This window comes from Schistocerca serialis, chromosome 2, assembly GCF_023864345.2.
Source record: "Schistocerca serialis cubense isolate TAMUIC-IGC-003099 chromosome 2, iqSchSeri2.2, whole genome shotgun sequence".
Lineage (NCBI taxonomy): Eukaryota > Metazoa > Arthropoda > Insecta > Orthoptera > Acrididae > Schistocerca > Schistocerca serialis.
This window is the reverse complement of record NC_064639.1, coordinates 327,797,596-327,821,411: the sequence shown is the minus strand read 5'-3', so window position 1 is coordinate 327,821,411 and position 23,816 is coordinate 327,797,596. Positions and strand designations below refer to the sequence as shown.

Sequence of the window (23,816 nt, the reverse complement as noted above, 5' to 3'; positions counted from 1 at the left end):
CAGCAGTCGCAGCCTATTGCTGCTCATATAAACGATACTGAAAATACTCGGTCTGTCTATAAATATCGGCTGTGTCGTGAATGAGGGAGCGGATACGATGGATGTAAGCAATACTGTAGTCGCTCCGCTCAAGATATAGCAACAGCGACATTTCTCACTAGGCAGCGCGAATGTGTTCTATCTTAAACAACGGCTAATACTTAAGTTTAGCAACGGCACGTAGACAAACGGATACTTTGCTTTGCAGAATTTACAGCTAACACTGAAGTTAAGCAGTCTTCACAGAGATGTACGGGTAAATTGCTTCTCTTCATTTTCAGTTTTACTGCATGGGAAGAAAAGAAGCCATTCGTTCTGAGAGAGAGTAATGTGGTCGAGGAAGAAATGCAACTCAAAAATCGACATGGAGAGGGCAAACTGAAAAGATAATGTACAGATGAACGTCTGCAGGTATTTGTAATTGCCGGCCTTTGTGGCCGAGTGGTTCTAGGCGCTTCAGTCTGGAACCGCGCGACCGATACGATCGCAGGTTCGAATCCTGCCTTGGGCATGGATGTGCGTGATGTCCTTAGGTTAGTTAGGTTAAGTAGTTCTAAGTTCTAGGGGACTGATGACCTCAGAAGTTAAGTCCCATAGTGCTCAGAGCCATTTTTTTGAAAGACAGACGTAAATTATGCTAAACAAGTTATTGAATACCGTAAACAACTAACAGTTGGTTTAAGAGTACAATGGACAAGGATCCTGGGTGGCAAAAGTGAGTCAAGTATTCAGACCCTAAAAATGTGTGATGTCCTTAGGTTAGTTAGGTTTAAGTAGTTCTAAGTTCTTGGGGACTGATGACCATAGATGTTAAGTCCCATAGTGCTCAGAGCCATTTGAACTAAAAATGTGGTTTACGCAATCTGAATTGATCTGACGCTGAGCAGACTTTGATTAAATCTGCCGTGGTTGGACTACATAGGTGATACTGACAGCAAGTGGCGATTGAGATCTGAACGCCCTGACAATGCCGGAGCAGCAGTGTGTTGCCCTGTTTGCTTTATGCGGCGATGTAACTTGCAGCTGGCGATATGGGTGCGACGGAGGTGTGACATGAGTCGGCATATGTGAATCGATTGTGGCCACGAAAGCAATGCAAAAATATTACGGTCTAGAGATCAGGCAGACGGATCGCAATTTACTTTCTTCCTCAAGAGGCCTGAAATGACGGTAGATTTCGGTGGCTGACACACCCGTTCGCTCGTCGTACCAAGGACCAATTTGCCTCACTTATACGACAGAGCACACAAGGATACCAAACGTCAAGACTGGTAAACCAAAAACGAATAAGTGTGCCCTCGGCAAACGAGTAGTCCGAGACATTTGAAGTCACGCTGTCGGTGAAGTACGAACTTCACCACAGGCTCCCCAGTCTAAACTACTCACAAATGAAGTCAGTCTCAGTACAGGTCCCAAGCACCAACCACACATGCCAGAGCATCGACCAGAAGTCTTCTACCAGGCCAAAGTACAGCACCTGAGAGCATCGCACCTCTTCAGAAAAATTTCCGTTTTCCCGCAAAGTGCACGAACGACACCGCCTTCACGCCGTCTTGAGCCAATCATAGGGTTCTAGAGGCGCTAAATCTCCCATCTCAAACGACCGCACAAACTCATGTTCAACCAGGGCGAGAGTTGCGAAACTTGTGCCTCTGGAAAAAAAGGAAACCTCCAATTACTGGCTTTTTTAAGTATTCGCAGAGGGGGAAGAGGATTTTCTCTAAAGTCGTGTTGATTCCCACAGCAACAAGTGAATAGATACAATCTTAAAAATCTTTATCTAAATGGCCTGTGCCTTGGAGGTTGTTACTCCTAACTATGAGGCGTAGTAAAGATTCTATCTCTAAACGTTTCTCAGACGCTGGAGTTTCCTATACAATCGAGGCGGATAATGGAAGTGGGTCACAGGCTTATTTGCAGTATCAGTGAACATGAGAACTTGTGAAATTTTATTATGTGTGGCTCTGCACACAATGCCTGGTTTACGACTCCACTGAGTACACACATTACTTCAGTCCATCATCCCCACCGCAGGCTTCAGCTGGTGCCAATGCAGGTATTGCGGCATTGTTTTGCTAGAGGCCTGTCTCAAATAGGGGCTGCTCTGTCTGCCCCGTGCAGCTGTGGGCCTGTCTGGTAAGATTTACTAAGGGATGACCTCACCACCAATTGCTTCTAAATCCCAACATGCCGTTTGTATGAGTTAAGAACCATAAAAATACCTCATGCTCTTAGCGCCCTACCCGGCTCCATCAACGTCTGTTCAGGCCGTTAACTTTCTAGAGTCTCACTCAAGGTGCGTCAGGTTGTAACAAAATCTTTAATAATTTTCCGTATACGAAAAATAGGTGAGAGAGTAACTTGTCCACTCTCATTACCATAAATCTTTTAATTTCCAAATTGCCTAATTCAGCACATCTTCATTCTTTAGATATTTCCATCTACTGGCAATATTATGTATTGTTGTTGTAGTTCTTGCTGTGGTCTTCAGTCTGAAGACTGATTTGATGCAGCTCTCCACACTGCTTCTTCATGTGCCAATATCTTCATCTCTGAATAACTATTGCAAACTACTTACTTCTGAACCTGCTTACTGCATTTATTTCTTGGTCTCCCTATACGATTTTTATCCTCATGCTTCCCTCCAGTGCTAGATTTGTGATCCCTTGATGTCTCAGAATGTGTCCTATCAACCGATCCATTCTTCTAGTCGGGTTTTGCTGCAAACTTCTTTTCCCCTCAACTCTATTCAGTTCCTCTCGGGACTGATGACCTTGTAGTTTGGTACCTTTATCCCTCAAACCAACCAACCAACCAGTTCCTCCTCATTATTTACATGATCTACCCATCTAATCTTCAGCATTGTTCTGCAGCACTGCATTTCAAAAGGTTCTATTGTATTCTTGTGGTGGTGGTGGTTAGTGTTTAACGTCCCGTCGACAACGAGGTCATTAGAGACGGAGCGCAAGCTCGGGTTAGGGAAGGATTGGGAAGGAAATCGGCCGTGCCCTTTCAAAGGAACCATCCCGGCATTTGCCTGAAACGATTTAGGGAAATCACGGAAAACCTAAATCAGGATGGCCGGAGACGGGATTGAACCGTCGTCCTCCCGAATGCGAGTCCAGTGTGCTAACCACTGCGCCACCTCGCTTGGTATTTTTGTATTCTTGTCTCAACTGTTAACGTCTATGTTTCACTTCCATACATGGCTACACTGCATAGAAATACGAGGTTTGCCCAGAAATTTTTTTGTTCAACAGTTTTTTATTGAACAGAATGAGAATTACACATACGCAAGAATGGTGTTTTATCTACGCACCCTATTTTTCCATGTAATCTCCATCAGCGCAAATCAAGTGCGTGTATGACCTGTCAGTACCAATCCTTGTCCTGGTGGCGAAGCCAGTGCTTCGCTATGTGAATCAACTCATCATCCTCAAAATTTCTTCCACGAATGGCATCCTTTAATGGTCCAAACAAGTGGAAGTCAGAGGGGGCTAGGTCAGGGCTGTAGAGTAGATGGGGGTACACTGTTCAACCCTGTTTTGCGATGTGTTCAGCAGTCGTCAGATTTGTGTGGGGCTGGGTGTTATCGTGCTGCAGCAACACATCTCCTGGGTTGCCGTGGCGCCAAAGTCGTCGGAAGCGCGTCTTGAGTTTTGTTAATGTGTCGACATATGCTTCTGAATTAATGGTACCATCTCTTGCCATCACATCAATGAGAATCACACTTCCACAGTCCCAGAACACGGTGATCGTGACCTTACTGGTGGCAGAAGTTGCTTTGAATTTTTTTCTATGGGGAGTAGGAATGGCGCCATTCCATCGACTGTCGTTTTGTTTCAGGCCCAGAATGGTGAACCCGGGTTTCATCTCCTGAAACAATCCGGGATAAGAAGGCCTCCCCTTCAGCTTCAAAACGTTGCAACAAATCAAGACAAATATTTTTCCTGTGCGATTTATGGTCCACCGTTAGACACTGCAGAACCCATCTTGCACACATTTTTGAATATTCAAGAGCTCAGTTAATTGCATCCATACTTCCTTTTCTGATCGACAGATGCAGCTCTAACTACCGAGTCGTAATGCGTGCGTCCTCGCGAATGACATCAGCTCGCGGCAACATGTCAGATGTGACAGCCGTGGATGGTCTCCCCGACCGCTGCAAATCTTGGAGTTACGCCGAACCACCTTCTGATGACTTCACCCTCTGTGCCCAGTGACTAACTGTACTTCTGTCGACAGCAGATGCCCATAGACTTTGCACAAGCGTTTGTGAATATTCCCTACAGTTTATTTCTGTGCAGCGAAAAATTCAATGACAGCACGTTGCTTGTAACGTACATCACCTACAGACGTCATTTTGAAACTGTCCTACAGCTACGCTATCTGTCGGAAGTGACGGGAACTTATCGTGCTCCGTAGACTTCAGATAATAGATACGTAACGTTTCGCATTCGTAGCATTGTTTTCGGCTGAGAAAAAAAAATGCGGTGGATTACTTTCTGGGCAACCCTCTTACTTTCAGAAAAGATTTCCTGACACACAATCTATACTCCATCTTAACAGATTGCTTTTCTTCAGAAACGCACTTCTTGTGATTGCCAGTTTACGTTTTGTATCCTCTCTACTTCAGCTGCCCAAACAGCGGAAATCATCTACTACTTGAACTGTCTTGTTTCTTAATATAATTGCTTCAGTCTCACCTGATTTGGTTCGACTACATTCCATTATCCTCGTTTTGAATTTGTTGATGTTCATCCCATATTCTACTTTCAAGACACTGTCCATTCCGTTCAGCTGCTCTCCCAAGTCATTCCTTTCAGCTGCTTTTCCAAGTCCCTTGTTGTCTCTGACAAAGTTACGATGTCATCGGCAAATTTCAAGGTTTTTATTTCTGCTTCTTGAAGTTTAATTCCTACTCCAAAGTTTTCTTTTGTTTTCTTTACTGCTTGCTCAATGTGCAGATCGTATAACATTGGGGATAAGCTACAACCCCGTCTCACTCCCTCTCAACCACTGCTTCCCTTTCATGGCTAGCCGGCCGAAGTGGCCGTGCGGTTAAAGGCGCTGCAGTCTGGAACCGCAAGACCGCTACGGTCGCAGGTTCGAATCCTGCCTCGGGCATGGATGTTTGTGATGTCCTTAGGTTAGTTAGGTTTAACTAGTTCTACGTTCTAGGGGACTAATGACCTCAGCAGTTGAGTCCCATAGTGCTCAGAGCCATTTGAACCAGCCATTTCATGGCCCTCGATTCTTTTAACTGCCGTCTGGTTACTGTACAAGTTATAAGTAGCCTTTCGTTCCCTGTATTTCATCCCTGCTACCTTCAGAATTTCGCAGAGTGTGTTCCAGCCAACACTGCGAAAAGGCTTCCCTAAGTCTGCAAATGCTATTAAAATAGGTTTGCCTTTCTTTAACCTATCTTTTAAGATAGGACGTAGGGTTAGTATTTTCTCGCGCGTTCCTACATTTCTTCGGAATCCAAACTGCTCTTCTCCGAGATCAACTTCTACCACTTTTTCCATTCTTCTGTAAAGAATTCGTGACGTATTAAACTGATAGTTTTGTATTTTTCACACCTATCAGCAACTGATTTCTTCGGAACTGGAATTACTTCATTCTTCTTGAAATCCGTGGGTATTTCGAGTGACTAATATATCTTGCACACCAGAAGGAAGAGTTTTGTCATGGCTGGCTCTCCCAAGGCTATTAGTGGTTCTGACGAAATGTCATTTACTCCTCGAGCCTTGTTTCGACTTGGGTCTTTCTGTGACCTGTCAAATTATTCTCGCAGTATCGTATCTCTCATCTCATCTTCGTCCTTTCCATTTATATAATACTGCAAGTTCATTTCCCTTGCATAGACCCTCTATATGCTTCTCCCACCTATCAACTTTTGGTTTTCCATCTGACCTCTTGATATTCATACAGTTGCTTCTCTTTTCTCCACAGCTCTCTTTAATTTTCCTGTAGGTGGTATTTATCTTTCCCTAATGAAATATGCTTCTAAATCCTTACATTTGCCCTCTAGCAATTCCTGCTTAACCATTTTGCACTTCCTGTAAGTCTCATTTATTAGCCGTTTGTATTCCCTTTGACCTGGTTCATTTGCTGCATTTTTATAATTGCCCTTTTCATCAATTAAATTCAATATTTCCTGTGTTATCCAAGGATTCTGGTAGGCCTTGTCTTCCTACCTATTTGATCATGTGCTGCTGTCATTATTTCATCTGCTAAAGCTACCCATTCGTCGTCTGTGTATTCCTTTCCCTCGTTCTAGTCAAGCGCCCCCCCCCCCTCCCCCCCCTCCAACAACTTCGGCTTTTTCCGTATTATCCAGATACCATCCCCTTAATTACCTACCTTCAGTTTTAATCTACAGTTTATAATCAATAAATTGTGGTCCGAGTCCACATCTGCCCTGGAAATGTCTTACAAATTAAAATCTGGTACCGAAATTTCTGTCTTACCATTATATAATCAATCTGAAACCTTCCCCCAGTCCATATTCACACACTATTTTTACTTTTCTTCCTTTTCCCACTATCGAATTCCAGTGTCCAACCACAGTTAAATTTTCGTCTCCCTTTACTATCTGAATAATTTCTTTTATGTAATCATACATTTCTTCAATCTCTTGATTATCTGCGAAGCTAGCTGGCATGTAAATTTGCGCTACTGTGGCAAGTGTGGGCTTCGTCTCTATCTTGGCTACAATAATGTGTTCACTATACTGTTCTAAGCTTACTCGCATTCCTATCTTCTTATTCATTATTATTAAACCTACTCTTGCGTTACCGCTGTTTGCCCGATTAAGGGATCAAACATTCCACGCTTCGATCTGTAGAACACCAGTTTTGTTTCTCCTGAAGATGACATCCTCCTGAGTACTCTCCGCCCGGAGATCCGAATGGGGAAATATTTTATCTCCGGCATATTTTGGCCAAGAGGACGTCCTCATCATTTAACAATACAGTAGGCTGCATGTCACAGGAAAAAATTACGCGTGCAGTCTCCCCTTGCTTTCAGCCGTTCTCAGCTACAGCACGGCAAGGCCGTTTTGGTTGATGTCACAAGGCCAGATCAGTCAGATCAGTCAGATCAGTCAGTCCTCACACGTTGTCTGGGCTCTCAACAGATACCACTTCGTTGTGGTTGCACCTACGGTGCTGCTCTTTGAACCGCTGAGGCACGCAAGCCACCATACCGACGTCAAGGTTCATTGTTTTTTTTTTGGGGGGGGGGGGGGGGGGGGAAGATGTACCACGATGCTCGAAAGTGTTTTGAGAGAAATACAGATCTCAGCCGCAATTGGACACCGAATTGTATTCAATGTTCAATGGCGACAAGTGAAAATTTGTGCCGGACTGGGACTCAAACCCCGATTTCCCGCTTTACGCGAGTGGTCTCATTATAAGCTCCGGCTATCCGGACATGCCTCTCCTCCAACCCAAATTCTCAACTTACCGCACACTACGCATGTAGCATCCACCATCCATTATCCTCATTGCTCGGAACTTTACCTGATTCCCAGCACGAGGTCCGACATAGAGTGCATCCACACTGAAGTTATCATTGCGTTTATAAATGAATATCGGGGCTTTAACGCTTTATAATATTTATTATATTAAACTTGCAATTATAAATGATATATCAAATGAAAGAGCAACTCAAGCAGTTTTACCAAGAACTTTATAAATGCTCAATGTGAGCACCATTTGTCACACGGCACACGTCAAGTTTATAGCCGAGTTCTTCCCAAACGTTGATAAGTGTGTCTTCAGTTATTGTAACAACAACTGCTTCAATCCGGTTTCTTAATTCAGGGAGGTCTTCTGGCAGCGGAGGCACGTACGCGCGATCCTTGATGAAGTCTCAAAGGAAAAAAAAATGGCATGGCATTAGGTCGGGTGAACGTGGAGGCCATGCAAAGCAAACCCTGTCATTGGGCCACTTGCGGCCTATCCAGCGCTTGGGTACAGTGAGGTTCAACCAATCCAGCGGATTTCGGCAGAAACATTGCGCGCTGCGCATGCGCACTGGTGCCAAACACAACTGTTTGAGTTGCTCTTTCATTTGATATATTATTTATAACTGAAAGTTTAATATAATAAATATTATAAAGCGTTAAAACCCCGATATTCATTTATAAACACCCTGTATTATTATATAATTGTGTCTTTTCTGTTGGACATGTCGAAATTGTTTTTCTTCCAAATTTCACCCGTTTCGTCCTAGTCGAGAACCACTTCACTTGGCTACATAGTTTCGTAATACCATAGAAACAGTGACGAAGTAATTGAATGTAGCTGATTGTTACATTATGTAAGCGCCTAGGCAACGGTTGTCGCCTTCGTAAGGAAATCTGAACCCGGTGATAAATGGTATTTCCAGCAGGAACCAATGCCTGACGTAGAGAATCGCGACGTCGTTTTGGAGAATATTGGTACGTAGACGCAACAGCGAATTGTGTTGGCAAATTTCTTGCAGAGATTTTATTGTCTAAACAAGCTATGTCATACATTCCTCGACAGATGGGTAAAATGAAGGAGGACACTATTAACAGGCTATAATACTGGCGAACTGTCATAGCTGCCGCTGTCTGAGTGAGAGGTCAGACTCGTGTCTTATCTGAGCCGTCAGAACGTAAATATGACGGTTATCTCATAAAAAAAGGCACAAAATGGTTCTGTTTATTAACGCAACGGTTTATTTGCAAGTCCCTTCATATTTCTATAGTACAGTCTCCCCTTGCTCTCATTGCCCCGTGGTTCATCGTATAGGAAGCTTTATCATTTCATCCAAGATACTATCTCTCTTAATCTATTAAATTCTACGAAATAAATTTGGCAGAGGAGAACCGGCACTACGGCTCACTTTAGTCACCACAAACTTCCCTTATTCATTCACACAGTATTTTCTGTAAAATTCGTAATGAAGAAGATTCTTCAAGGATTTAGAGTTATTTAAGATTTACAACGATAGACAGAGGCAGACACTGCAAGGAGATCCTATGAAGTACAGTAACAACAAATTATGAGTAACACTAAGCTACTCATACTGATTAGCACGGAAAATGCTTTTAGATTACTTTGTGTATATGTACATATTAGAAAAGAAGGAGTTACTTTGAAAAAATATAAAACCACTGCTCTTCCCCTTACACCATTCAGCTATCAGGTGCTGCTTTTATCTCGTACTTCATGCTTATCACTTATATATATATATATATAAAATATTGTGTACAGGGTGGTCAGAAATAGTCGTGAAAGCTTTCAAGGGTGTTGCAGTTGAGACTATGCTGTGAAATAACTGTTAAGGAAAAAATTCGATACGTTGCACCGTTCCTAAGTTACTTAGCATTGAAGCTAGCCAATCAGGTCATCGCGCAAGCAAATTCTAGCAGCCTGCCACAGGCGGTGTAGCCAAACGTGTTCTCCGTTTGGTTTCCTGAAACTGAACAAACGTAGCTTTTGATCACTTAGCTTAATTTTATCATTTCCGAAAAAGGCACATTTTAATTGGTAATGTGCTTCTGAACAAGCGGTAACTCAATTACCCACAAATTTCTTTGCAGTATCATATTTTAGCGCATGCAAGTGCCTGAATCTGCGCACGCAATGACGTGATCGACTAAACTGAATGCTAAACAACTTGGAAATGCGGCAACTGAATTTTTTATTAACAATTATTTTAGCACATCATCTCGTGCAACACCCTTACAAGCGTTTCAGACTGCTTCTGATCACACTACATATACTGGAAAGCTAAAAACCTGTTTAGTATGGACATTAGTGTACACTTTAATTTACGTTCCTGTGTACAAATATGCGAATGTTTCGGTAATGTACTCTTTTATTTCATTTTTGAGTGTATGCTGATGTCCAGTTTTCTGCTTAATGTCTACCAGTAGTCTATTATAAAGTCTGCACCAGAAGAACACCATTCGGAGCTCTAAACAGGAACATGTTGAAATTACTTCTACTTCTAGTAATTTGCTTGCGATGTTCGAAGTTTGTCCTCAGTTCGATCTTATTATTAGTGACATATGCAGTATGACAAATGCAATACAGAATAAAAGTACCGTCATGTATCTATTAGAATCCCAAGATTTATAAAGAGGTCACTGCAAGAGTTTCGGTTATCAAACTTTACATAATACTCTTACCGCACACTTGTGAATAATAACTACTTCTTGACCATATGTGTATGATGATGTCTGGAAGATGACGTCAAACTGAAAGAAAGTATCCGAGCAATACTGTATACAGGTCTGCTTAAGGCACTATGGCCGTCTGGTAGATGTTTCCACGTTAAGTTTCGAGTTTAATGTGTTACCAATACTACAAGGCTATACATACGCCATTTCAAGCTAATTTTTTATGTGCTATTGTGTCATCTACTACTCAATGTTGCCATCCTACGACTTATTTACGAAATCACCAACATTATAGCTTCACATACAAAGAATCCTAAAAGAAACATTTCGTAAGGAAATCTCGTAGTTTGAGAGTATCGGTCTCTTAACCGCTGTACAAATATAGTGTCGTTTTTCAATGAAGAAACATATACACATGTCGAAAGTATTGGGATTTACTTCTAAAGCAGGAGGGGAAAAAGTTATACCTGGAGGAAACTGTACTATACGTGCAAACTAAGTTGACACTCAGTGTGGTGGCTGGCGGTAGCGACTTTAAAGTATTGCCCGTTTACTAACGTTTCCATCAGCCATTATGCCGAGGGTCAATTTACTTTGCACTTATAGTACTCAGAGACACACTATGTTGCCTGGTCGTGTTTCAATCTAGTGGGTGGTTTTAGAATCACATGAAAGAATGCTTACTGGAAACCACTAAAGCAGCTTCTGGCATTTTTTTTACTGTTTCTCTTGTTGTGAAACACAAGGTTGTGTTTTGTGCAGTGTTTGTAAACATTAGGAGAACTACGTATTCAATTGGTGTATAATACATTAAAGCTATTCAAATGACACTGTTAATTCTTTAGTTACAGAAAGTTATGGTGAGTAAAATTCAGTATATTTTTAAAACTAATTAAGTAACACGCCGACGGTAAGGCCATAATTTTTCGATTGTACCACGAAACGGAAGCAGGTCTTCTACCATGGAAAATGTGATATTTGCAAAACGAACAGAGTTTCTTTAATGACTTACTGATTTTCCCTTTGTTAAAAAAGGAAAATTGTGATAGTTGTCAATAGCTTCTACTTCAAAATGTTTTAAACTTGTAACTGGTTTTTAAGAGTATTTCTTCTTAATATGATTTCTCTCACCGGTTATTGTCGTGTAGTAGATTAATAATGCAACCATAGGTCCTAGACACTGATTACAGTATGTGCAAGATTTTCTCGATTGCAGCACATTTAAAACTGAACACAATATTTGTTCCTACGCACACGACCATCTTATTTTGGAATTAATAAACAGCCAATCTGATGCAAAAAGGAATGTTTACTGAAACCCCTTTAGCATGGTATCAACGTTTATAAAAACGTGATCTTCAGAAGTAAAGTGTGACACGCTAAACGGATTAAATATACAGAGAAAAATATGCAGACTTACAGGGTTACATGTTGTGGCGGAGGTATGTTAATATATAACCGAAAGGCGTCAGTCAGATATAAAATTTCACCTGCATAATAATTGAAACGTGCACATCAATATACACCTAGTGCACTAGTGTCACGTACGCAACGCTTGGGCTAGGGAAAGCTTCCAGCAAAAAAAAAAAAAAAAAAAAGGAACTAGTAGTATGCGTGAGGAGCGTGCATGATAGTGAATGAACATTATGTCTTATCGCCAATGGACCCAGAAGGATCACGCAAAGCTTTCTGACGTCGTTTCTTCCATACTTCTTTCATTCGTTCTCCATGTTTTCTTTTTCTTTCTTCTGTCCATTTTGTTCCTGGCCTCTTTAGTGCTTCCTTATTATTATAAACTCCATTTTAAATGAACAAGTGCAGCTCAGAAATAGAAATTTTCTGGATAGTTTAGGAACCCTACGTTTTTTAACTTAAAAGAGAAGTAGTTTGACCTTTCGTATGAGTACTGGATATGTCATTTTCCTCGTCTTTTCATGCGAGTGGAACTTATATTTCTTCTTTGTTATTCTGTAAATGTATTTCTAGAGGTTTTGATGTTCACAGTTTGTTCAGATATGATATAGTTGTGAGTCATACAGGTTTTACCATCCTCCCCTTTTCCCCCTCTACCCCCATCTGCTGTAATCTTGTTCCTATTGTTTTCTATTGCACTATCTCATAGTTTTCGTAATTTTTTTTATCACAGTGACCTTTGCTAAGAGGTTAACTTGCTTTCGTTGCTATTGTGTTAATTCGAAATATGTACATAACTAACTACGATCTGCTTTTTAATGTTATAACTTTAATTTTAACGTTTTAAGCAACAGTTTTCATTCGCTATCTCGCACCTTTCTTGCGCATACTACTAGCGAACTCCCTTGCGGGAAGCTTTACTTAGCGCAAGAGTTGCGTACGCGACGCTAGAGGACTAGCTGTACAATTGGTGAGGAAATAAAAAACAACAACCATGATGTGCACGTTTTAACTATTATGGAGATGTTCTTTTATATTTGACTGACACCTTTCGGCTTATGTATACGGTTGCTGCTCCAGCCATGTACAAAATATACGAGGATCATTGAATAAGTAATGCCCCACATTTTTGAAAAATGCCATTAATATACGTAGACAAACTTCCTTGGTGCGCGGGATTAGCCGAGCGGTCTAGGGCGCTGCAGTCATGGACTGTGCGGCTGGTCCCGGCGGAGGTTCGAGTCCTCCCTCGGGCATGGGTGTGTGTGTTTGTCCTTAGGATAATTTAGATTAAGTAGTGTGTAAGCTTAGGGACTGATGACCTTAGCAGTTAAGTCCCTTAAGATTTCACACACATTTGAACAACCTTCCTTGTTGGTGCTCCACATCTGATGTTTGTTCTGTGCGCCGGTGAAGTTTCGAATCGTTCTGGCAGATGGCGTCTACATACGACTCACGTTACAAGCAGCGTTCTGTTATTGAATTTTTGTGTGCAGAAAAAGAAACCGTTGTGAACATCCATAAACGTTTGTGTGTAGTGTATGGCGATGCTACAGTCGATAAGTGTAGAGTTGGGCGATGGGTAAAGAAAGTTACAGCCTCAGGAAATGCAGAAACAGAGCCCCATGATCTGCCACGCTCGGCACGTCCTGTCAGACACTGCTCCAGACATGCTGAATCGTGCTGATGTCATTATTCTTACCGACCGGCGCGTCACAACACGACAACTGGCTCTACAGATGTCGGTCAGCATTGGAAGTGCGTCTGCAATGATCGAGACTCTCAGTAATTTGAAGAGGTGCTCACGATGGGTTCCACGAATGCTCACAGAGGACCAAAAGATTCAAAGAAAGGCCATTTCATCTGAATTGTTGGAGCGTTTTGAGACCGACAGAGAGGCATTTCTGTCCGGACTTTTACGGGGAACGAAATCTGGGTGCACCTCTTTGCGCTAGGAACAAAAGAGCAGTCCATGGAGTGGAGTCATCCTCATTCACCACAAAAGAAGAAATTCGAAACAACCCCCTCTGCCGGAAAAGTCATGGTGACAGTCTTCTGGGATTGTGATGGCGTCATTCTCGTGGGTGGGACGCCAAGAGTGTCAACCATCAATTCAGAGGCACACGTGAAGACTGAATAAACTCAAGAACCGTTTCCGACGTGTTCGATCGGACAAGAATACAGCAGAAATCTTGCTCCAACACTATAATGCACGACCACACACAAGTCTGATAACCCGGGAACACATCGCCAAATTGGGTTAGACATCATTGCCTCTTCCACCCTACAGTCCAGACCTGGCACCATCGGACTTCCGACTCATTGGGCCGCTTAACGATTCTCTACAAGGAACACACTTTGAAGATGACGAGAGTGTCAGTAATGCAGTGAAAACATGGCTACGCCTACAGGACAAGAGCTTTTACCACTTCCACAACGTTGGTGTACAGACACAGAACGTGATGCAGACTACGTAGAAAAATAGGACATGAACAAGGCATGTTGATGTATATTGTCACCAAATTCTGACTCAGCAATAAATATGTTCTGAGGGAAAAATGTGGGACATTGCTTACTAAACGACTCTCGTGATATAACGTATAAGAAGATTTCATACTTTCGATGGTAATATTTGTAATTTCTGAAAAAATCTGCAGCACACAAAGTGAAAACTATCATTTCAAAATGGAACAAGAAAACATATTAAACTTCTATTAGTGTGCTGACTATAGGCGAAAGTCTCCAAAGTGATCCAAAGTACAGCACTCTCCCCTACTTATGTGTTAAAAATATCTATCTTTTCCCCAAAGTTAATTTTTAATGTTTCTTTTTTAAATATTTGCTCTATTTTTTCTACTTTTTTGGTTAATAGCACATCAAAATTATGAATCTTTATTCTGCAGTGATATGTTTATTATTTTATTAGAAAGTATTGTTTTTAGAAATCCATATCTCAATCTGTAAAAACGGAACCCGTACAAGATCACTTTCTTCTTCCTGTGGCTGATTGTTAAAAACCTTTTTTCTCGAGAACGGGTTGACGTATCAAGTTGTAATTTATGTCACATACTAAGACCTATTGTCCCTTGGCAGTGCAAAAAAACTTAAACTAGTACGTCAATGCAATCAAAAGATACGGCCATTCATATCACAAAATTTTCACTCACAAACTCACTCATCAAAACCTATAGGGCACCTCGCGTTGGCCTAGACTCATGGGAGTTGGCAAGGAACAAGGTTTCACAGAACAAGTGAAGGAAAAAAATCCGAAAGCTGTTAACTTGCAAACATATTCCACGAAAAAATCTTAATTTTTTTATCCGATTTTTTGTCTGTCCGTTCCTCTGTGAATACCTCTTATTCTCTTGAATGGGTAGACGTATCTAGTTAAAATTTATGGCACGTACTAAGGTCTTTGGTTCTTCTTGGGGTAAAAAATTTAAGCTTTTAAGTTAATGCAATCAAAAGATACGGCCATTCATGTCTCGTATGTTGATACTCATTAAAACCTATGAGTCTCTTCCCGTAGACCTAGAATCATGTAATTTGGCACAAAGAAAAGCTACACAGTACAAGTGTAGGAAAAAGATCGGGTTATTGTTAAATTTTAATTACAGCATACGAGAAAAAACAATTGAAGTGCTGAGAACTAAGCCGCCAAATCACACTGTCATGGATTTCGAGATTTTAACATGTATAGATGCTCCTGACATCTGGTGAACCAACTTTATATCTAAAGCCGCACACCGCATATATGAACATTCACGAAAAGCTGCCTCAACGATTTATTTTCTCGGATATTCATTTTCATATTGGCTGAAAGCACAAAGTATAATTTTGTTGCTCTGCAGTGCTCATTCGTTATCTGGGACACACAACATAATTTAGTGTCTACATCATGTACGTAGTAGTAGTAATACTTCACAATCAGAGGTGTGTCGACAGTTTTATCCGAAAGTCAATCAACAGAGTGTGCTTAATGAAAATGATGGATGCAAGGACCATGACGCGTTGGATAGGTTATAAGTGTGTGTGTGTGTGTGTGTGTGTGTGTGTGTGTGTGTGTGTGTGTGTGTGTGTGTGTGTACGGTGCCTTTAGTATCTGTTCTTTATGTTCTGATTTAGTTTCTCAGTAATTACAAACTTTACTAGTGTACCATAAAAAGACGCTATGGTCACTAGCCTATACATGACAATTTTGTAAATTAACATGACTGATAATGTTAATTGATACCTCGTAACGTAAAATCAGTATATTTTTTCTTACGGAGTATAGGATGTTGAGACTTAATCAAAAAACAATTCAGATCTAAGAGACTGGTAGCTTGTCTATAAATCTAATTTTCATAAACATCGATTTTTCTCAAAACTTCGTGTGTGTACTTTGGGCCTTTGTGGTTCTCAGAGCTTCATTTCTTTTGTCGATTGTTATCAGACTTCGAACATAAAATTAAAACTTTCTAGAAATTCTTGGAATTTCCCGCACTAATATCTTGCCAGTATCAATATCGTTAATAGGCAAACGTCGTAGAGATTCTCGAATCCCGGCATGAACTGGCTATTTTTTTTTCTTAATTTTATTAGACTTCAGAGTGCATACCACGCTACTAACACAAGTCGAGGGTAGTCGTAAAGTTTTGTCACATCAAAAACGTAAAGTAACGTAATTACTTTTTTGTTAGTGTGGAAGTACACATTTTCAGTACAGGTTAACATTTAATTTCCCGCGCCAGAGTATTGTACGAGCTAAATAAAATGGTGCAGCCCATGCCCACTTTGTAACAGGCTGCGACTTTTTGTTTTGGATCCTCTAGCGGCGAGCTTCGGTATTATGGCGAGGTGGGTTCATTGTGTACGAGCACTGTAGACGTGTACCTGCAAACAAACAATAAATTAATCGCTTATCTGTATTTTTTCGAGGTGATAATTCAATATTACATTAGTTGCACCTCTTATTACAAAATGTGCTAACACAAACGTCCGTTACTATTTTGGAACAGTTCTAGTCCTTTTTTTATTGGGTTGTTTCAGGCTTAGTGTTTCATGTTCAATCTCCGAAGTTTCATAGATGTAATGTCTCAACAATCACGGCTGCGTGTGCAGTTATTGGAAGTGAGCACACCAAAATTTTTTACAAAATAGTTCACAAATTAGTTAATTAGTTAAAGTTTAACTGTTTCCATCTATGCTGCTTTTAATTCGTTTAGAATGTTTTAATATTTGAAAGATCACGACGTACAAATGCCGATAAAACCACTGTCAACAATTAAATTCCAATTTAAACATTGTTATATCCAGACTTATCACCCAAAAAGGAAATAAACATGAGTAAAATGCACAGGCTTCAAAATTCGGAAATCTAATTGTTGCACATTTAGTACGTAGTGTGTGCTTGAATTTGTGAAGAAAGCAGATCCAGTCTTTGATCTTTGAAACAACTCGCAGATCCCCTTCCAGCTGCAATCAATGCCAATATTAAGTCTTGATTAAGCCTACTGCCACTGCAGAAACTATTTGCTCACACAAGCAAGTTGATGTGAAAATAACAACTCGCCCGCTGCCCTTCCTGCTAATTGACGTAATTATTCATTCCGAGTCTGCACCCTAGAGACTTCGATTTGAATTCATTTCGAAGTGTTCTATCACTTGAGAGTGTTATCAGCTCCTCTTGTTCTACTATTGACAAGTGGTCTGTCATGATCGTATCGAACTGATTGTGGATCCCTTTATATTCAGATGAAGGTTCTGGAAATTTATCCTCGAATTATTGACGAAGGTTTTCGAGAGGTACTACGCCAGTTCTACAATTTTTTTTTTTTTCAGGATCGGTGTTTCTTGTTCAGTCGCTGAAAATTCACAGATGTAATGTCTAAAATTGTTAACTATTTTGTCGTTTTTGCGCACTTTTATGCTAGGAAAGTTGTGATATTAGTGGATAATTGGTATTTCAATTGGCTTAGTATTTCGCACAATGTTACTTGCTGATTACCGTATTACTTGGACGAAAAGAGTGTGGGATTTAATCACCTTCCGGTATAAATTCGCCAACGGCCTTACTGTTATAGTAAGACCCATTCCCATCAGGATCCCCGAAGATAAGCGCTGTCGGGCTCAGATGCGTAACCGCTTGGGGTCTGCCGAGGGTTGTTGGCAAGCGGGGTGCACCCAGCCCTTGTGAGTCCACTTGAGGAGCTACTTGATTGAGAAGTAACGGATTCTGTCACGAAAGCTGGCAACGGCCTACAGTGGGCCAGAATCTTGAAAACGTGACGAAAAAGGGCAAGAAAGTTTATAGATGGGAATTTTGGACTATCAGGTTGGCTGCAGCAATTGTGGGAGAACTGAACGCCGGCTGTGCAGACGACCACATGTTCATTTGTTCGGTTATATCTCAGGTCAAATGCAGCAGTTCGTCAGCCGGGAGAGTGGTGTGCTGACCACATACCCCACCATGTCTACATTTAGTGATGCCTATCGGTGTTGGCCTCTCCTGGCGGAAGTCGGTCTGTACCGTTGGGTCTTCCACGGTTTCTTCGGTTCGGACTGAGTTAAATTTTTTTCTTTTAAATTTATTTTTCCGATATAAAGTCGCAAAAACAAATGGCAGAATCTCTAACGATTATTGTAGAGTGAAGAATTCACAGGGCTGTTTATTATGTAGTACAAGTGCAGAGTATTTCCTCAAAACGGGCTTTTAGTTGTGGGATAGGGTGATTGTGGCCATATTTGATTGCTATACAGGGTTCTTTCTTTATTAGTCACTAGCTGAGTACCTGGTGTTGCCCGTATATGTATTCATTTCAGTGTTCTAATAGTCCATTTCGTCCTTTCCCCTCTTTATGTCCATCTCCACTTCCCCTTGTCTGTCCACTATCCATCTTCTCGTCTCCACCTCTCTCTCTCCATCCATCTATGCCACGCCCCATCTGCCAATCTCTTCCTTCCCCCTCTGTCCATCTCCTCACAACTCTCCACACATATCTTCCCCTGTATCTCTTAATTCCCTCTTTATCCACCTCTTTCCCCCTCTTTTGTCGATCTCCTCAGCTCTCTGACTGTCTTCTCCCTCCCCCCCTCTCTCTCTGTCCCTCTCCTCCTCTCCCTTTCTCTCCATTCCCCCTGCCCCCTCTCTGGAATCTCCTCCTCCCCCTGTCCTGTATGTCCATCTACTCTTACCTTCCTCTCTCCCTCCACGTTATCACTTCTACCCCAATAGGATTTTGCTCATTCTTAACACCAAAGTATTGCTTTCCATACAGCAAGTATGAGTAGTATGTGTACCAATTTGCGTGAAATAGATCAAGGAGGTTAGGAGGAACGTCTTACCCGTGGCTGTACCAGTCTACACATATTTCTCATGTATTTAAAGTATTTCACTCATATTTATCACCGTCCGGGCTGGCCGAGCGGTTCTAGGCGCTACAGTCTGGAACAGCGCGACCGCGACGAATCCTGCCTCGGGCATGGATGTGTGTGATGTCCTTAGGTTAGTTAAGTTTAAGTAGTTCTAAGTTCTAGGGGACTGATGACCTCAGATGTTAAGTCCCATAGTGCTCAGAGCCAATTGAACCATATTTGTCACGTAGTTCACCAACATCTCTAGTGAATTTAACCCTGAAGTTTCGTTTTCGAGCAGCTCAATAGTTATGACGTCAACTGTCCTGAAGAATGTATCGTATAATGACATAATTTTTCAGCTACATTCAGCGGCATACGTGGATACCCTCTGCGAAGTGTGTTGCGCATAGAGTTAGTGCAAAGAAGTTGGGGATTGGGGTTGTTTTGGAGAAGGAGACCAGACAGCGAGGTCATCGGTCTCATCGGATTAGGGAAGGACGGGGAAGGAAGTCGGCCGTGCCCTTTCAAAGGAACCATACCGGCATTTGCCTGATGCGATTTAGGGAAATCGCGGAAAACCTAAATCAGGATGGTCGGGCGCGGGATTGAACCGTCGTCCTCTCGAATGCGAGTCCAGTGTGTAACCACTGCGCAAATAAGTAATAAAGTTAAATTCCATGTACACTATGGTAATTTTTCACTCATTTCAGTGTTTATGACGTCATATCTCTGAACTATGTGATGTAAAATGATATTTTGTAGGTACAGTCAATGATATACACTGAGGTGAAAATCATAGGTTAGCGATATGCACATATACCGATTGCAGTAGTACCACGTACTCAAGGTATAACAAGCAGTGCATTGGCGGAGATGTCATTTGTACTCGGGTGGTTCATGTGTAAAGGTTTCCGACGTGATTATGATCGCACAACGGGAGTTAACAGACTTTGAACGCGGAATGGTAGTTAGAGCTACATGCATTGGACACTCCATTTTAGAAATCGTTAGGGAATTCAATATTGCGAGATCAATAGTGACAAGAGCGTACCGAGAATACCAAATTTCAGGCATTACGTCTCACCACTTCCAAAGGCAGTGGCCGACGGTCTTACATAAAGACCGTGCGGAGCGGCGTTTGCACAGAGTTGTCAGTGCCAACACACAAGCAACACTGCGTGAAATAACCGCAGAAATCAATGTGGGACATACGATGAACTTATTCGTTAGGACAGTGCGGCGAAATGTGCCATTAAGGGGTATGACACCAGACAACCGCCGCGAGTGCCTTTGCTAACAGCACACGGCATCGCCTGCAACGCCTCACCTTGGCTCTTGACCGTATCGGTTAGACCGTAGATGACTGGACGACCGTGACCTGGTCAGTTGAGTCCCGATTTCAGGCGGTAGGAGCTCACGGAAGGGTTCGAGTGTGGCGCAGACCCCACGAAGCCCTGGACCCAAATCGTCAACAAGGCACTGTGCAAGTTGGTTTTGGCTTGATAATAGTATAGACTGTGTTTACATGGAATGGACTGGGTCCTCTGGTGCAGCTGAACTGATAGTTGACTGGAAATTATTACGTTCGATTACTTGGAGACCATTTGCACCATTCATGGACTTCATGTTCCCAAACAATAACGGAATTTTTGTGCATCATGTCATCGAGCCATAATTGTTCACAATTAGTTTGAAGAAAGTTCTGGACAATTCCAACGAATGATTTCCCCCCCCCCCCTCCACCCACCCATAACGTCCGACGTGAATCCCCTTGAATATTTGCGGGACATAATCGAGAAGTCAGTTTGTGCACAAAATCCTGCACAGCTAACACTTTCGCAGTTATGGACGGCTATAGAGGGAGCATGGATCAGTATTACCGCAAGGGACTTCCACCGACTTCTTACCCCGACAGTGATTCTTTCCAGACAGTGACTGATATGTGTACTAAGTTTGTTAGTACAGTAGTTTAAAAGGAGATGTGGAACAGTTACAGTAAAGGTTATGATGTAGTTGGTGACGGTGTACATAGGACTCCGCTCCTTGCAGAAGTATACTGAAGGGTGGATGGTTGAGTGGGATGATAGGTAATGTGGGTGTCAGGAGTTTGGTGCGAATCCTATGAGACTCTAACGGGAATAGCCATGTGGCAGTTACGGACGTTGGATTTTACGAAATGAGAGCTTTGGGTAAGAGGGCGTTAATTTACGAATAGGGTAGATAAGTAACGTAAGTTATATGGTAGGAAGGAAATATTTATCTGCATATTTCTTAATCGATCCACAGGAGTTATATACAGACTATTTTACGCCCGATCGTGGAATGTATGGAAGCGAAGAGTTGGAAGCGTAGATATCTGATTTCCGGAAATTTGTTATTTTAGATGGTGTCCGATCTTCGTTATTTGCTAGAAAGTGTTTGAAGGAATACATTCGTAAGACAGAGTAGAAGTCGATACGAGAATCTAGACGTTCAAATATTGCAGGAAGTGATAGAATTTTGGAGGAGGGGGTGCTAAAGCAGCATTGGCAGTGGTAATACGTAAATGTGAGTAGATGCAGTTGGTTACCGTGTTCTACCTGTTTATGTTTCTAATGTTTTACACTTTATTCTGATCATATGATGTGGTGGACATAGTGCAATTCATTAACAGGGTGCGGGTGCTACCAGACGCTCATGTTCGTCGTATGCAGCTTCTGCGTCATGAGCGAGGCCGCGGCGATCGCCTCACTCACTGTCGGAGTCCCATTTGCAGTGTGCGACATGGAAGTAGAAACCGACGCCATTCCCTGGTCCAGCGGTATGCTGTTACAAGGTAAGTCTCATTACTATTAAGGTGGAACAACATCTTTGAAAAAAAAAGAACTAATATTTTGTTTACATGCAAGTACCTTAAGTGGTTGTTCTGATGGTTGGTTGGTTGATCCGGAGAAAGGAGCCAAACAGCGAGCCCATCGGTCCCATCGGCTTAGGGAGGAAGTCGGTCGCACCCTTTCAAAGGAACCATCACGGCATTTCCCTGAAGCGATTTGGAGAAATCACGGAAAACCTAGATCAGGATGCCCGGACGTGACCGTCGTCCTCCCGAATGCGAGTCCAGTGGGTTATTCTGAAAAAAAAATAAATGTTGCATCACATGAATATTTTGTGTATGCAAACATTTGTGAAAACGCTTATAACAGTGCACTACCAATAAGTAATTAAGATAGCACAGGGATGTTGTACTCTCAGCTCTGAACTCTAGTTTGACGTTAAAGATAAGTGACGCACCAAGTTCCGACAGTAGTTAGCCGCCAAACAAGCAGGAAACCAGGAAGCTAATGCCAGCATGCAGCGTCCAAATAAAAAAAACTGTTTCAGCACGCGAGTGTGTTCAAACAGGGCAGAGTGATCGATCTCCAGAGAATGTATATTTCTTACCGCGACATTCTACCATGAACAGGCCGTGCTACTGCGTCCATGACGCGTGAATCGTTTGAACAGAAGACGGTCATACGCAATGACAGGTGGGAACCGGGCAGTGTAGTGTGACCAATGCACGCGACAACCATCATACAATCCAATTTTCGTTACTGTGCCAGTGAACGTTACCATCTACTCTATAATATTCACTGAAGAACACATTAGATCAAGACTCTTACGAATCATCAGAATGCTATTTTTTTATTTTTAGGTTTTAATCTTTCTTCGAAACAAAATTAGCTTTCGTGAAGTTTTCATTTTGTCTCATAAGTAATTTTCTTCATCCTAAGTATCTGCACATAAAAACTACATTTTAATAAAGGCAACACACACACACACACTATATATATATATATACTCCTGGAAATTGAAATAAGAGCACCGTGAATTCATTGTCCCAGGAAGGGGAAACTTTATTGACACATTCCTAGGGTCAGATACATCACATGATCACACTGACAGAACCACAGGCACATAGACACAGGCAACAGAGCATGCACAATGTCGGCACTAGTACAGTGTATATCCACCTTTCGCAGCAATGCAGGCTGCTATTCTCCCATGGAGACGATCGTAGAGATGCTGGATGTAGTCCTGTGGAACGGCTTGCCATGCCATTTCCACCTGGCGCCTCAGTTGGACCAGCGTTCGTGCTGGACGTGCAGACCGCGTGAGACGACGCTTCATCCAGTCCCAAACATGCTCAATGGGGGACAGATCCGGAGATCTTGCTGGCCAGGGTAGTTGACTTACACCTTTTAGAGCACGTTGGGTGGCACGGGATACATGCGGACGTGCATTGTCCTGCTGGAACAGCAAGTTCCCTTGCCGGTCTAGGAATGGTAGAACGATGAGTTCGATGACGGTTTGGACGTACCGTGCACTATTCAGTGTCCCCTCGACGATCACCAGTGGTGTACGGCCAGTGTAGGAGATCGCTCCCTACACCATGATGCCGGGTGTTGGCCCTGTGTGCCTCGGTCGTATGCAAAAAAAATGGCTCTGAGCACTATGGGACTCAACTGCTGAGGTCATTAGTCCCCTAGAACTTAGAACTAGTTAAACCTAACTAACCTAAGGACATCACAAACATCCATGCCCGAGGCAGGATTCGAACCTGCGACCGTAGCGGTCTTGCGGTTCCAGACTGCAGCGCCTTTAACCGCACGGCCACTCCGGCCGGCTTCGGTCGTATGCAGTCCGGATTGTCGCGCTCACCTGCACGGCGCCAAACACGCATACGACCATCATTGGCACCAAGGCAGAAGCGACTCTCATCGCTGACGACGACACGTCTCCATTCGTCCCTCCATTCACGCCTGTCGCGACACCACTGGAGGCGGGCTGCACGATGTTGGGGCGTGAGCGGAAGACGGCCTAACAGTGTGCGGGACCGTAGCCC

At 42.4% G+C, this 23,816-nt stretch overlaps 1 protein-coding gene across 1 annotated transcript in view; it reads left to right on the top strand.

The window, feature by feature from the left end:
* Nucleotides 1-23,816, top strand: part of LOC126455955 (synaptic vesicle glycoprotein 2C-like) — a 124,962-nt gene that overhangs the window by 54,982 nt on the left and 46,164 nt on the right. Inside the window, exon 4 of the mRNA XM_050091712.1 lies at nt 21,606-21,767. Coding sequence (XP_049947669.1) covers nt 21,606-21,767 — 162 coding nt within the window. The remainder of the gene's footprint in view (nt 1-21,605; nt 21,768-23,816) is intronic.